Genomic DNA, 14,503 nt, shown 5'->3' on the forward strand with positions numbered 1-14,503 from the left:
GTGAACGATTTTCGGTGTTTTAGTTTAATTTTTTGTGCGTCCTTAAGGTAAGCGTACACAGTGCTCGACGTTGTTTCAGTAGTTGTTGACGACCAGATGGTCAAGTGGTTAGAGAACCTGACTACGAAGATTGAGGTCCCGGGTTCGATTCCCGGCCGGGGCAGATATTTGTATGAATATTACGAATGTTTGTTCTCGGGTCTTGGATGTTTAATATGTATTTAAGTATGTATTTATCTATATAAGTATGTTTATCCGTTGCCTAGTATGCATAGTACAAGTTTTGCTTAGTTTGGGACTAGGTCAATGGTGTCAAATGTCCCATGATATTTTTTTATTTATATTTTTATAAGTAGTTTTATAATCCCACAAACGGGACTTTTCACGATAAACACACGAGTAATATTTACTTCGACGTTTCTATCACATTAGGTACAGTGACTGGTCACGAGTAGAATGAAGTGTAGGGTGTATTATGAGTTATGAGTGAAAATAACGGAAGATAAATAATAATAATAATTATCATGGACACTTGACACCAATTGACCTAGTCCCAAACTAAGCAAAGCTTGTACTATGGATACTGGGCAACGGGTAAACATATTTACTTACATAGATAAATACATACTGAAATACCATCCCGTTGGTGGACGTCCTACGCTGCGCTTGCTAATATTTTACTTACTACTTTAAATTTCCAGCGAATGTCATATTGATATTTTATATATTAATTGTGAAAAAATGACAAATCTGACTGCCTTAAAAACTAAAAATACTTTTTTTAAGGAAATCGGGTATTTTATTGTTTTAATATTTTTTCAAATTTCTGACTTTTTATGATACTTCTGTGTAAATAGTAGCTTAAAAGTGTTATATGTTATTGCAATAAAAAAATAAAACCCCCTCCATATTGATTTTCGCGGATATGCGGATGGAAAATAAAATAAAAATTGAATATGAAAAACTACGATATGAAAAAACATGGTTTGAAATATCCGGAAATGTTAAAACCGGGTCGAGCTATAAAGTACAAACAGAAGGGCAGTTTTTACGACCCCATAAACATACCAACAAGGTTAGAAAGGGCAGATACAGGTATAAGGTTGCACAACGAGTCATCTGCGCCAAATATTCTCATGGTGGAAAACACCATGAAATTAATATTGTGTCGTCAATCAGTGCCGGTGCACCCATGGGTGTTGTAAAAGGCGACAGAGGGACCAGATATGAGAGTGAGCAGCAGCGCTCTCTATTGACAACTACGAAGCAACGAACGAACGAGACCAGGAAGCTGCGTAGCGACATAGCGCGGCAAACTATCGCATATTGGCAGTGGCGTAGCTAGATAACCAAAGGCTCTGGGGCAAAAAATAAACAAGGTCCCCAACTAAACTGTTTAAAATTGTTTGTTCCGGACTCGTCGTGTTCCGAATTCGACGTACTCCAGATTTGTCATTTATAGTTTGTAAGTCAGGGTCCGAGGGGTCCACTGAGGGGGCCCCGGGGCACTGCCCCGTCTAGCCCTCCGGTAGCTACGCCATTGCATATTGGTTACCATGCTGCCGCGCGAGGCAACTCGAACAAAACAGAGCTTTGCCGCGGTCGACGACACTCTTGCATGAACGTGCAATCTTGCAGCAAAATCTCCAATCTCGGTATTTGCAAGGTTTGAGAGGTCTAATCTCGCTAGATCTCGGTATTTTGCGAGATCTTCCAAATTTATGAATTATTATAAGTATTCTATAGAGAGCGGTGTTTTTGCAGCTATTGAGGATGGTGGCATGTTATCGTTATCATGGTCCGCTGGGTCTACTGTAAAAATGTGTAAAAATAAAATGTATTGCTGTGCAATCTTGCAAATCTTGAGAGATCGCGCACGATTTTGGGTGCAAAATGTAATCTTGCTAAATTGGTGCAAGATCTCGGAATATCGAGATTGCACTCCCTAGCTGGATCTAACGATTTACTAACTGTAAACACTTGTTAATATATAAATAAGGTAGTGCTACTGCGTTTTAGTCCGCTACTATCTTGCTTCTTTAACCCCTCGTATGCAAGAGCTACAACAAACTTCATTCTAGTTTCATTTGTTTTATTAAGCACAATTTCTGCTGATTTAAATAAATTAAGCGTATAATTTGCCACCGACTCGCGTCTTAAGCCTACCAGGGGCCAAACTCAGGCCGTTCACGTCATGTGCTTTTTAGGGTTCCGTAACCAAAATGGCAAAAACGAAACCCGGAATAGTTTCGCCATGTTTGTTTGTTTGTCCGTCCGTCCATCCGCGGTTTTGCTCAGAGACTATCAATGCTAGAAAGCTGTAATCTTGCCCCGATATATGTAGCATCTATGCCGACAAAATGGTAAATAAAATTATAGCAAAAAAACATTTTTTTGGGTGCCGACACGCTCTTGGCCGGTTTTTTTTTGTCAAAAAGTACACACAATACTTTAGCATGCATCAGTTCTTCCTGATTCACTAGCGTTCACAAAAGAGAACAATGTGTATTGTTGTCAATCCCGCAGTTTCAATAAGTGTCAACTATTTAGCAGCATTATTCTGAGTCACAGTGGAACAGAATTAGTAGACCGGCTAATTACTAGATAATATGCGTGTATATACTTAAATACATATAACATACATTTTGTACATAAATACTGCGGAGAACGGATGGCCGTTCTGGCCGAAAAGTTGTCGAATGGAGACCGCGGTGATTCGCGGTCTCTATCGCGTCGCATTCAGGGTCTTGCCGATGTAAGCGCAGCGTAGGACGTCCACCAACGATGGACGGATGACCTGTTAAAAGCCGCGGGTTCACGTTGGATACGAGCTGCTTCCAACCGAAGCCACTGGGAGCCTATGGAGGAGGGGTGTTTTGATATTCTACTTGAGTTCTAATTTTGAACTCTATAGTCGTATTTGTAATTCTTAGTTTGCGCTTCACCATTTTTAGAAGAAAATCAAACTGTCAGCAAACCGGCCAGCATTAAATTATCAAAATAAATAATTTAATCGGCGTATGCATTCGTAACATTTAGACTGGGCACTGGGCACAATAAATAAGGTATTTAAAACAATCTGAAACAAAGTGTAATCGATTCTATTCTCGATTCTGAGCAAACTATTTTCTGGTTTTCATTAACACTTTGTATATGTCAAAGATAAAAAAAAAATACAACCGAATTGATAACCTTCTTCTTTTTTAAAGTCGATTAAAAAGTATAAAATAGGCTGAAGGGAATAAAAAATAAATAAATTTTAAACTGTTTATTTCTCTGAAAAATATTTCTGTTTAAATTACATAGCTTAACTTCTAATGAAAATATTGTTAAGTAATGCAATTGTTATGAATTTCCTCAGCATTATGCTGAGTCAGCGGCCGTTTCCTTTTGCGGGGACACACAAAATCGTGTATTTTCATTTTTGTATTTCTTTTTTGTTTTATTTATGTTTGCTATTTATTGTTATTTTTTGTTTTGATTTTGTTGTATTTGTGTCTTTGTGAATAAATGCCTTCTTTCTTTCTTTCAATTTTTTCGGCGATGCGTTAGGCTCATTGAAGTACCAATGGCAAAAGTTGGCCAGGGTCGTACATAGCCCCTTATTACGCCTAAGCAGCACCCAGCATGAACGAACGGCGCGGAGGCGTTGTCAATTCTATAATACACATTGCGTATATAATTTCGTTTGATCTAATACACGCTTCTCTGACCTCATCACGCGTTGACGTCTAAAAATAAAATGGTTAAAATATCAAAAGGCTTTTAACGATTTTGAACTTATTTGGCGAAAGTAAACCGAGGGGATCGAACGGTTTATGTAACACGAATTATTCAGGTTGGGTTTTTCTCGGTTTTCTGATTCATGGTCACACGCCATGGTGGAGCTTTGCGCTATGTTAGTGCTAATGGGGTAGAGCCGCATTATAGCGATTGACGTGCCGGTGTGTAGTCGCTCTGTGTTTTAAGTTTGTTTTGAGTGACGTCCTGTGATAATGAAGGAAGTTTCTGGAGCTTTGTACGCAGGTTTGTGATGATGTAACTTATTTTATATTATTATATAGCTTTGCTTGTTTTTGATTAAAGAGTTCGTTGTGGCATGAGGTGTTTTTGTTTAGAAATAGAAGTATACTGGAATTGAAGTCTTATTGTGTGGTTTATATTAACAAAGTTCAAATGTTCAAAGGTTGTAAACGAAATTTTTGACATTCTGGATCGCATTAGAGAAATTTTCCGTTATGTTAGTAACCAGACATAAGCTGGCCAGACATAAGTGCAGACGGGGTGAGTTGGAAATACAGGGAAGAGTACCTTGCCTAGCGAGACACAAGCGGGACACAAATACCTAGACTAGAGTATAGCAAAAAAAGTTAGCAAAGGTGATTTATCGGCATCAAGAGACAATTAATTAAAAATGTGGCTAACAGCTTTTATTTGTTCGTATTTATGTACCTAACTATGTATATTTGTTGTATTTCACCGAATGCGACAAATAGTAATAGTAAATAGTGATCGAATAGATTTGAAATTTGCTACGGATGTAGAGAAATGTAGATGTAGATATAGTTAACAAAAAGTATAGTCAGCAAAAAATATCCATTAAAAATTTGATTTTAACAAAAACTTACGCTTAAAAGCTTCAGAATCTGCAGTGCTGCTACCTGTACCTTATATAGACACATATAAAACATAATATTTGTAACTTAACGCTTTTCTATTATTAAAATGTATACATGTAGGCGACAGGCTAGCAACCTGTCACTATTACCGGTTTTGTCAAACTTTAAACCTAAAATTGCTAAAAGTGGCTCCGAAGCGGTAACGTTTCGTGTGCTCTGCCTACTCCATTTGGGAATACAGGCGTGATGTTTGTGTGTGTGTGTGTGTGTGTAAATGTATACCATGTTACTTAATCTGGAATATTGTGTAAACTTCTATTAGTGAAAGCTTTTTTTGACAACACGTCCGAAAATTCTAGAAATTCAGCATACAAACAGTCACAAAGTTTAAATATATAATGCTTGATAAAGTTATGCTTATGAACATTACACTCATAAACATATGTGTTAGCATTTTTCGTAATAATTATTATGAGTTTTTTTTGTTATGCCACATAAACTTTATGCGTTTTGCCAAGTCTAATATGCGTTTTCGTGTAAAGCCCATTAATATTACGCCAATTCAAGGAGGCCCGACAATTACACATAGGTACAACTGCCAATTTTCTTGTTACAGCGAAAAACTTTCATACAAAAACTCCACCCATTTAACTCGTCTTAACCTTACGATTTAACCGGCCGTGATACCGACAACATGCGTGGCGATAAAGTATCTTACCAATTACTTTAACTAGCATAATGGTGTTAACATTACACCAACTATATCCAATGACTTTTATACTACAGTGTAGTATACTGACCTACCTACTGGAACTCAGAGAACAGAGGTTATTATAACATACAGTTTGACTTATAAAATATACAGGCAATGAGGTATTAGACAACTCTTGAATTTGCCACTATATTATTATGAAAATATAGACATACAGCCAATGTTCGGCGAAAAAATAAAAATCGGTTGAGAATTGAAATTATAAAGTATTTTTTAGAAAATCTTTATATATCTATCGCTTTGTAAAACGATTTTCTAAATGCAGTAGTTAACGTTACTCGTGTGTGACGTCACACGATAGTTTAGTACCTATTCCTTTCTATGTTTAATCTTGGATTTCAAACCTTTATAATATTAGTAGTATAAAACAGAGAAATAACTTTTTAATGAATCACTGGGTTTATTCCTTGAAATGTTTCTCTGAAACGGATGTGTGGTAAAACCCTTCTCGATAATCGGCCTTTCCCATGGTGCGACCTCTGCTAAACTGAAAATAAAATGAGAAAAAAAAAACATTTTTTTTATTTATGAAGTTCGACAGTACGTATTATTATCGAACGGAAAATTAAGCAGGTACCTTTAAAATACATATCTAGCAGCTGTTGCCCGCGACTCCGTCCGCGTAGTTATCGCTATCCTGCGGGAAATGTCATTTTCCGGGATAAAAACTATCTTATGACCTTCCCTGAGACTCAAACTATATGTATTTCATCTTAATCGGTTCATCGGTTTAGACGTGATTGAGTAACAAACAACCAAACATTTTCACAAACTTTCACATTTATAATGTTAGTAGGATGTCTGAGTAAAAATGCGTCTTAGTAACTTTAAAATTCGCTCATTATAATAAGGGTTGCATACGTCCCGTATATACAGGACTGTCACCGTAATTGACCATCCCATCCCGTATTACTACATGTCCCGTATTTGTCCCGTATTTCGACAAAATGGAGCGGGGCGCGGCCCGCCGGACCGGCGGAGGAGAAATGCGGATAGATATTTTTACTTTTATGATAAAGTAAGTTTCAGAAGAAGACATTTTAGTCGCTGAGTTGACCACAGCATATAAAGTTGTACGACATCACCAACCCTTTAATTCGTTGTATTGTACTACAAAATTAAATGCAGTAATGTAATGCAGGCTAAGCAAACTACTGCCAGAACTAAGGCTACATCGGCGTTGCATAATGTTATATTTACAAGTTTTGGGCATCGAATTAAAGACAAATCGTCCCGTATTGGTTCTTAGAATTTATGGCAACCCTAATTATAATACGTTTACGTTTATTCAAATTATTATTAGACAAAATGTTTATAAAGACATCTCTCTAACCTTTTTATTTAAATTTATGCGGTAACGTCAAACCGAAACCCTGTAAGATAACTCTTAATAAATGTGCAAAGTGTTTAATATGCAATTGACGTTTTAGAATAAAAGATAAAATCTTTTGAACGAGCAAGTTGCAGACTCGCCGTGCCGAGAAAAAGGCAGAGAATTAACATCGTGGATGCAGGCTGCATATTTAGTGCATTACAAAAAGACTAACGATTTTTAGCAACTTTGAGATTTTGCGCGGTTTCCGCATTGTTCGAATATAACAGAATTTTTATAAAGCTTTAGTTTAGTTTATTTATAATACTTACTTATAATTTGCATGTGATTAGATTTTTAATGCCCTTCTACATCACCTGAAACACATTAATTTTCCTAGTTCAGAGGGTAATGTGTGTTATTTGTCCTATAGTGTAGCCTATAAGTTTGTTAAAATTGTATTTATTAAAGATAAATAAAGATTATTATATTATTATTATTCATTCAATATTATATTACATGTCATTGTAATTTACGTAAATGTAAAGTTGCATGATTTATATTGAAATCATCAAAGGTAGGTAAGATTAATTTATATGTAATATAAAAATAAAAATTGGTTCTCCATTCTAAATCGTCATAACGAAATATAATAGAATTATCATTAAAAAGACAAAGTTTGTAATGTCAAGGATAACTAATTTAGAAAAATTGAAAATTTGTCCAATCGTTTTGGCTGCAGAGAGGAATAAAGAAATGAACACACATACATATATGTCGAAAACATTACCCTCCTTCGGATAGTCGGGCAAAAAGTAAAAACATAAACCGTGCGTGTTTGCTCACGCGCAGTGTGAGATTCCGTACTAATATGCGGAAAATATTAGATATAGCAGGCACCATACAATTTTTTTGAAGCTTTATTTATCACTTTGTCGGGGTGTTTAACACATGCTCATACTTCTTTATAGGACAAGGGGATCCTAAAAATACTCTTTTTCTTTACACAACGCGTATTTAAATATACTTATCAGTTACCTACCAAGTGCGGCACGCGATCGCCGTGACGAAATATTTATGCTAGAGAGGCTCGCGAACGAATCGATATCGTCGGTTCATGAAATATTCACAGGCAAGGGTGACTATAATACAATTGCATGTTTCTATTAAGGGGGCACCGAGTTTCTAGCGCTAATCAATTTTAGTACTCGTGAATATAGGGGAAAGGTGTGAAGGTGGGAAGCGCGGCGGCTCAAGATAGGTCAGAACGCGCGCGTTTTTAGGTATTTTCTTCATAGTCTTCGACGTAGTGTTTTTGGTAAAAAAAAAAAATTTTTAATACAAGTTTTGTCTGCCGACTGTATTTTTTGTTGACTGTACTTGCATTGCCACCCAAACTACATTTGCATGCCAAATTTCAAGTCGATGCCATTAACTGTTGAAGAGTTCCGTCCTGCGGAGACGATCCTAGCCGGACTACCAGGCCAGTTATTTAAGTATAGCAAATTACAAGTCAATCCAACTACTGGAAATTTGTCGAATTGAACATGCAAGATTTGATTACAGACAGACAGACAACGGGCCAGGTGAAAGTAAATAAAAGCTTGTAACAAATACATATTTTCAAAACGTAAAGTGTATACGCGATAGATACCATCTAGATTTCTTATCATTCAACGCATGACCTGCCGTTGCTACCCGCTGCGGGCATACACTATTTTTAGATATACGTTGTATTACAAACCCTGTAAACTAGGTCGGAAGGTTTGACGAGTCCTTAAGAAATATTAATTTTAAGGTAGCTTCACACTGACCTGCCATAATTTAAAAATTTAGGTAATTTAGCGGCTGAATTTGCTCAAGTCTGTGGTTCGGATATCTTGTTCGGTTTACAAAAAAAAAAAAAATTCCTTTCCATTCGTGCAGACACTAAGCAGCCGTTTAAACTTTGATGAAAAATAAGGGTTGTTACAACCACCACGCCAATGATAGAAACGAAAATCAATGACCATGTTGGTACGTCGGCATCGCCTTTGCTGTATATATATATATATATATATATATATATATATATATATATTCGACTGGATGGCAAACGAGCAAGTGGGTCTCCTGATGGTAAGAGATCACCACCGCCCATAAACACCTGCAACACCAAGGGCATTGCAGATGAGTTGTCAACCTAGAGGCCTAAGATGGGATACCTCAAGTGCCAGTAATTTCACCGGTTGTCTTACTCTCCACTCCGAAACACAACAGTGCAAGCACTGCAGGATTAGTGAGCAAGATGGTGGTAGCAATCCGGGCGGACCTTGCACAAGGTCCTACCACCTGCAATGTCAGCGGCCTTTGCTGCTTTGCTGTGTATATCCGCCAGATCATGAAATTCCTAGGCATATCATGAAATGGCGCCATTTCATGTGCTTAAAAGTTGGTCAGGCATATCACGATGTGCCTGAGAAACAATACGGCAGATCGATTAGAGCAACGCATTCGTCGATATTCCTAGCTCTATAATATAATATATTATATCGGGCACATTGTGATATTAAAAAAGAAAAGTTTAGGTACGACGGGCGAAGCGAGGAGTGGTTAGTATTAATTGTGACCACAACGCACGAACCGAGCGAACTGCAGCGGCCGGCGAAGTGCCAGAAACGATATGGCGGCGTTTCATGATATGGCTAAGAATTTCATGATCTGCCTAAACATCACTAGGCAAATCGCTAAACGGTGAGTTTTGAACGATATGGAGGATGTCCCTCAGCCAATTTATGAAATGGCGGCATTTCACGATATGCCTAGGAATTTTGTGATCTGACGGCCGCCGACATATACAAGAATGCCTACATTGTTATATACCCATCACGAAAGCAAGAATAAAACGTCCAATTGAACCGCCATTACTGTTAGTTACTTTTAATTGGCTAAATGCTTTCAAGAATATCGCTAAAACATCCGCACTAGATTATAGAAAATTACTTACTTTGTTATTTTTAACTCAGTTAAAGTCAAGGCAAGACTTGTATGTTTTAACATCATCATCATCATCATCATCATCCCAGCCTATATACGTCCCACTGCTGGGCACAGGCCTCCTCTCAGCACAAGAGGGCTTGGGCCATAGTTCCCACGCGGGCCCAGTGCGGATTGGGAACTTCGCACGCACCATTGAATCGCTTCGCAGGTTTGTGCAGGTTCACCGCAAAGCTCGTGGTAAATTTCAAATGTAATTCCGCACATGAATTTAGAAAAACTCAGAGGTGCGAGCCGGGGTTCGAGCCCACGACCCTCTGCTTGAGAGGCGATAGGTCAAACCACTAGGCCACCACGGCTTAACGCTCGGCACGGCTTTTTAACCTCATCTTGTAGTTTTAGATCGCTACCTGTTTCTCTATACTCTAGCTAGATATATATACACCTTAATCAATACGGCCAAGCCACATACACTATTTTCTGAAATCAGGGCTTGTAAAGTTAGGACGTGCTGACTTAGAAGCTTGCCTCGAAATGAGATCTGATAAATTAATCCTTTGGTGAATCGCTTTTAATTTTCTCCGTCATGTATTATTCAAAAGGAAATAAACCTATTCATCTATTACTACTGCCAATATTTATTTTAATGTGATCCTTTTTCCATTTTCAGGCTTCTCGCTGCTGGTGTTAGCTTCCTCAGTCGCAGCTAATACAACAGAAGCAATAGAAGATGTGGTGCCAGATGCAAGAGATCCATACTGTTCAACATGCATAAAGGTCAATACGACTTGCTACAATATGTCATACCTTTTCGACTTAACTGCAAACTTTCGAAAAGAAGTCGTCATCAAAAAAATGGGTATCCTGAGGTCCAGCAATGTCCTCTACTACAGCTTCGAGCCGGTTATAAGTGACGCAGAATATTATAAAGTAGCTTTTGTAAGCTTAGAGGATCCAAGCAATTCAGGAGTTCTCAACGTCACTGGTCCTAACAGACTGAACTTTGGTTTCTTTGACATAAACCAAAATGAAGACTCGATATATTTAGGAGGTTCTGACGGCATATATGTCCTCAATACCAAAACGCACAGGATTACTTCTTACAGTTCCATTGGGGATACTATAACGAACGTCGTTTTGAAAGATTACCTCTATTTTTCAAAGGAAGGAGAAAAAGGAATTATAAAGAAGAAGGGGGATCAGTTTAATATTATATTGGATGATGATGTGGTAAAGAATTTTGTTTTGGATAAGGAAGTGGAGTATATTGTTGTTTATTTAAAAGCTACTGGGCTGTATGCGTATGAGAGTAAAACTGGTAAGAAAGTTAGATTATCCAAGAACGCGTTCTTTAGAGGTTTAACTGTTGACTTGGACGGAGTAGTCTATGCTTGGTGGATTGATAGTGTCTACAAAGTAACTTTAGCTAAAGATATAGCGCATTCCAGAATCGAGAAAGTTGCTGATATACCTTCGATAGGCGCCATGATGTTTGATAATGAAAATAATATTCTATTTACCAGTGATAAAGCTTTGTTTAGGTTGGTAAAAACGGCTGTTACCAACTGCTAAAAGTTAACAGTTAAACATAGTGACGACAACATTTTAAAACAAATTGAATGGTAATTTGCTGGTAATATTTTAAAGATTACATAATTAAATATATTGTTTAGTACGGTTAAATATTCACTTAAGAATCAACCAAATAATGTGAGATATAAGTTTTTTTGAACTGTGTTTCTGTTTTCATTAACCTGTCGTCTCCCAGAGGCACAAATTTGTGGCCAAATTCCTTTGATCCTGTTATCCTGGGAGATGACAGATTAATAGTTATTGTAATAAAGCATTCTTCTGTTTGTTATACAACGGAAGCTACATATTTCTAGTGTAAGATTTTTTTATTATTAATTCACTTTGTTTATTTGTTTTTTTTTTACTCAAAACTTGCACAATTTGAACCCGTATTGAGCAGCGGAATTGACTAGAAATTTGGTACCAGTCTTGATTTCGTGTTCGAAGAGCTTTACTGTTATATTTAAGTATAGATTATAATTCAAATAAAATAAATTACTGTTACTAATCTTTGATTAAAACTACCGTGAGACACATAAATAATCATTAAAACACGCAACACTTGTCACATTTGTATTATTAAAATAAATTATTTTCAATTTGAATTTAGTCGAGATATGCACGACATGTTTCGACAAAGGCATATTTCGAGTAGTAGATATTAGATAAACGTATTTAAAAAGTGTAAATTGATATACTAGAAACCTCATACACCCTAAAGCAGCGTTTTCACCAATAATGTGCGAGGATGTGTTGCGAGGGATGTGTTTTTCATTAACCAATAGAAACGCTTCATTTACACATCCTCGCACAGCACATCTCTGGTGGAAACAGCTGAGCGGAGCGAGGCGAGGTAAATGAAGCGTTTCTATTGGTTAACGAAAAACATATTCAAGTCAAAGTCAAAATATCTTTATTTAATTTAGGCTATAGCAAGCGCTTATGAATGTCAAAAAAAATCTACCACCGGTTCGGAAAAACCTCTGTTGAGAAGAATCCGGCAAGAAACTCAACGAGGTATATTTTATTAAACAGTTTTACAATATTATTATTACTATTATATTATTATTATTATTCCTCGCAACACATCCTCGCACATCTCTGGTGGAAACGCCAACGCTTAATGTACTTCGTTTGTTTTGCTAAGTTAGTAAATTCTAGTTGATTTCTAATCTAACTACAAATTCATAATTTATACATTTCATTTGCGCTTTGCAATTTTAAGAAGAAAATCAAACTGACAGAAAAACGGCCAGTATTAAATTATCTGAATATTATACAAAATCGCTAAAACAGTTAATTGGCAAACAACCTGTTATTTTTAAGTACAGAGTAATCGTTAGTATATTATTATTAACAACTTGTATATAGATTAGATAACTAAGTTGTTTTCTGTGCTTGTAACGCTTTACTACCACCAAGATTCTGTGATTTGTTAAGTAATAAAATCACTAACTCCGCCGTTGGTTTAGTTACATAAATAAATATTTTTTTACAATTACTTGTTTTTGTATATTCATTAAGGTATCTGCAATCTACACACTGCTACATATGGTATACAGCAAGGCTGGCCAAACCCACTCGCGGGCACAAATTGGCCCACCAAAGCTTTTGAATTTACCCACCAATGTATTGATCGGCCAGCCGGCTAGTATTGGCTACTACTACTAATAACTACTACTACTAACTACTATTTGAAAGATGCGTCGCCGGTACTGGACCGTGCGATCTGCAAAAGTTATGCAGATTCATCAAAATGCGGACGCGAATTCGGACGCGAGGCCCTCCGCCGATTGGTTTTGTTCTAATAAAAGCACTCATCCCATCACTGGTCAGAGTTCTTATTGCATCAACTACTACTAATAACTACCTCTGAAAGTATCCCGGCGCGGATTTTGCCCATGTAGAATGGCTTTTGACCAAGGCTGGTCAATAGATCTGATCAGCCTTGGTTTAGTTTGAGTCCTGGGAAATGACAATGGATAATTTTTATCCCGGAAAATAGCACAGTTCCCGTATGTATCCCATTAAACGAATTTTACGTGGATGGAGTCTCGGGAAACAGCTAGTAAGCAACTATAGATACATAGTCGAAGCTTTCCACAGGTAGCACTAAAAGCCTAACTCCACATATATAAGATAAGGCCTAACTCCACAATAAACGTTGTTTTAAATCCAGCTGAGCATATAACGTTAACAGGCTCTCACAAAGTCTTAGTTTTGTTAAAAAGCTCCAGTGGTTCGGGCTTAGCTCAAAGCTCACCACTTACATTAACTACGGCACTAAAGTCCAGAACTTTGAGAGGGTTTTGTATTTTTCGCTGCAAGCCAATATTGGGATTGGAGTACGTAGTTCTGAATGCAGCTTCGCCTGCAGTGTCATGACATAAGATTAAAGATGTCATCTATTGGGACAGTGACGAGCACTCGTATGTTTACCTTACATACTTTACTTACATCATTAACGAAACCAGGAACCTATTAAATGTACTGTAATTTAAACCTCCCTAAATTGTAATTGAATCGCGCGTAAAAAAGAAAACCCCTCACTTTAAAATCGCGTATAAGCCCAAAATTGTACATAAAAGTTGTTTACCGCAGCGGAATAAATTGCTCGCGCCGATGCACACTTCTCGGGTCCGTAAAAAAACCCGATTTCGAATTACCCGAGGAAATGAGGAAAAGGAAAACAATAAACCGGTTTCGTTCATCGTTTCTTATTATAATAATCATTGTGGCGGGATCGGTTTTTTACGAGCGGAGGAAAATATTCATGAGTTACGGAATATCCGATATAGGTACACGAGTTTTTTAAATACCTGGTATTTTTGGATCGGGTATTTTATACTTTAACCCTCTTATTCATAAACGACAATCAAACCTATTTTAGTTAAAATGCCGCTAAAATGCGTTTGTCCTTATCTGTCACTTCGACATTTGTATTTTGTTAGAAAGGGACAAAGCATTCGTTAGTTAACATAGGCTTTAATTATTAATAAGGGGGTAAGACACTTGAAAATACAATACGAAACGGTTGGAATCTATAAGTTTATGAAAGCGGCTTAGGCTGTGCGTTGTGTTTTACCGGGATTCATAGTTGACCTAACTTTATGCTATGTATGTTTGACGCGCTCTGTTTCAAAACACTAGAGCTTAGAGAGAGAACATATTTTTAACGGTGCACTAAGAAGGATTTTTTGGAAATTCCACCGAACATAGAATTAAAGACATTTCAATTTTTTTTTCAAGGAT

The 14,503-nt window shown here is 37.0% G+C and overlaps 1 protein-coding gene across 1 annotated transcript; it reads left to right on the top strand.

Annotated features, from left to right (window-relative positions):
- Nucleotides 1–3,683: 3,683 nt before the first annotated feature.
- Nucleotides 3,684–12,745, top strand: LOC141435592 (uncharacterized). Its single transcript, XM_074098316.1, has 2 exons — nucleotides 3,684–4,026; nucleotides 10,350–12,745. The coding sequence occupies exons 1-2, from the start codon at nucleotides 3,996–3,998 to the stop codon at nucleotides 11,249–11,251; spliced, it is 933 nt and encodes a 310-aa protein (XP_073954417.1). The 5' UTR covers nucleotides 3,684–3,995; the 3' UTR covers nucleotides 11,252–12,745.
- Nucleotides 12,746–14,503: the final 1,758 nt, after the last annotated feature.

This window comes from Choristoneura fumiferana, chromosome 15 (genome assembly GCF_025370935.1).
Source record: "Choristoneura fumiferana chromosome 15, NRCan_CFum_1, whole genome shotgun sequence".
NCBI classification, from domain to species: domain Eukaryota; kingdom Metazoa; phylum Arthropoda; class Insecta; order Lepidoptera; family Tortricidae; genus Choristoneura; species Choristoneura fumiferana.